Raw genomic sequence first — 1,459 nt, forward strand, 5'->3', positions numbered from 1 at the left:
CAAGAGCGTGTGCGTCCGGGGTGAGCAGAAGGTGGGGCAGGAGCTAGCAGGGACCAGGAGCCAGAAATACTATTTATTGTCCGTGGGAATTTAGCAAAACTCACAAACACAGGATTATAAACACAGGATGGTAAGTGGGAGAAGGGGCAAGACAGGAGTAGGGGATTAAGAGTTACAACTACTATGTATAAAATAAATAAGCTACATGGATGTATTGTACAGCACAGGAAATATAGCCAGTGTTTTATAACTTTAAATGGAGGATAATCTATAAAAATATCAAATCACCATGTTGTATACCTGAAACTAATGTAATATTGTAAATCAACCATACTTCAATAAATATTATAAAAAATACAAAATATACACGAGATGGCGTCTGCAGATGTGTGTGATGGTGGCTCAGACACCAGCTCCGGGGCAGCCGCAGCATGATGCAGGGCAGGTGGGATTTCTGCCCGAGAGACACTAAGTTTGGTGAACTGAGAACTTCTTCCCAGAAGAAGAGACACAAACACTGATGGGTTCTTCTGGCTCTGCCCACAGGCCCCCTACATCAGGCTGTCCTGGCCTGACGGCGCCGCCCCTCCGCCCCCAGGGCCCCACCATGCCCACAGATCTTCAGGCTCTCTCCCTCGGAAATTCTCAGACCTGACCCATCTTCTGCACTGGCCTCTGACCCCAGGAGATGGGGACAACCTTTTGGCCTCCAATAGCCCCCAGACTTCCACCTATCACCTGAGGAATCCTGCCCAGACCAGCTACACCCTGGGAGGCTACCTGGAGGCCGTCCTCATCGCCAGAGACCACCAGGGCAGGCCCAAGACCCACGGTGGGAATCTGTTTCACGCACAGCTGCTGGGGCCTGAGCTGAAGGCAGACGGCCTCGGAGATGTCAAGGATCTGGAGAATGGGACATACCTGTTGACCTTCCCCCTGCTCTGGGCTGGGCAGGCCCAGGTGCAAGTGCGGTTGATCCACTCCAGAGAGGTAGTGTGGGTTCTGTGGGGGTTTGGAGAGACCAGTGGGCCACAGTTGATTTCATGGGTTATTTCCAGGGACCCACAGGATACAAACAAACTGTGACTTGCAATGTTAACCCCCTGTTAATTGGGGAGGAATAGTCCACCTGTCACTACAGGGATGACAATTCGGGTGAGCTCTGGTACTGTGCTCGACTCCCCACGCTGTCCTGCGACCCACTGGTGAGACATTCAAGCGGACGTTACTGGAACGTGACCACACCGTGAAAGGAGGCCCTGCTGGCACAGTAAGGGACCCAGCATTGTCTGGGATGTCTGTCCTAACCCCTGAATCCAGGTCCCTGGGATTATTCTGCCTGAGCCCCTACTCTTATCATTCATCTATTCACTTCTATTAAACATGTCTCCTGAGCACCTAATATATACCAGGTCTCACGCTAAGTGCTGACAACTTTTACGTAATAGTTGGCATTCCT

The 1,459-nt window shown here is 51.1% G+C and overlaps 1 protein-coding gene across 1 annotated transcript in view; it reads left to right on the forward strand.

The window, feature by feature from the left end:
- Window positions 1-372: 372 nt before the first annotated feature.
- The window catches only part of LOC103089585 (NXPE family member 3-like), a 6,659-nt gene continuing 5,572 nt past the window's right edge, over window positions 373-1,459 (forward strand). Inside the window, 3 exon segments of the mRNA XM_082931449.1 lie at window positions 373-387; window positions 547-1,003; window positions 1,006-1,270. Of these exon segments, the coding sequence (XP_082787575.1) occupies window positions 373-387; window positions 547-1,003; window positions 1,006-1,270 (737 nt within the window).

This window comes from Lipotes vexillifer, unplaced genomic scaffold (genome assembly GCF_000442215.2).
Source record: "Lipotes vexillifer unplaced genomic scaffold, Lipotes_vexillifer_v1.1 scaffold12, whole genome shotgun sequence".
In the NCBI taxonomy this organism is placed as follows: Eukaryota; Metazoa; Chordata; class Mammalia; order Artiodactyla; family Lipotidae; genus Lipotes; species Lipotes vexillifer.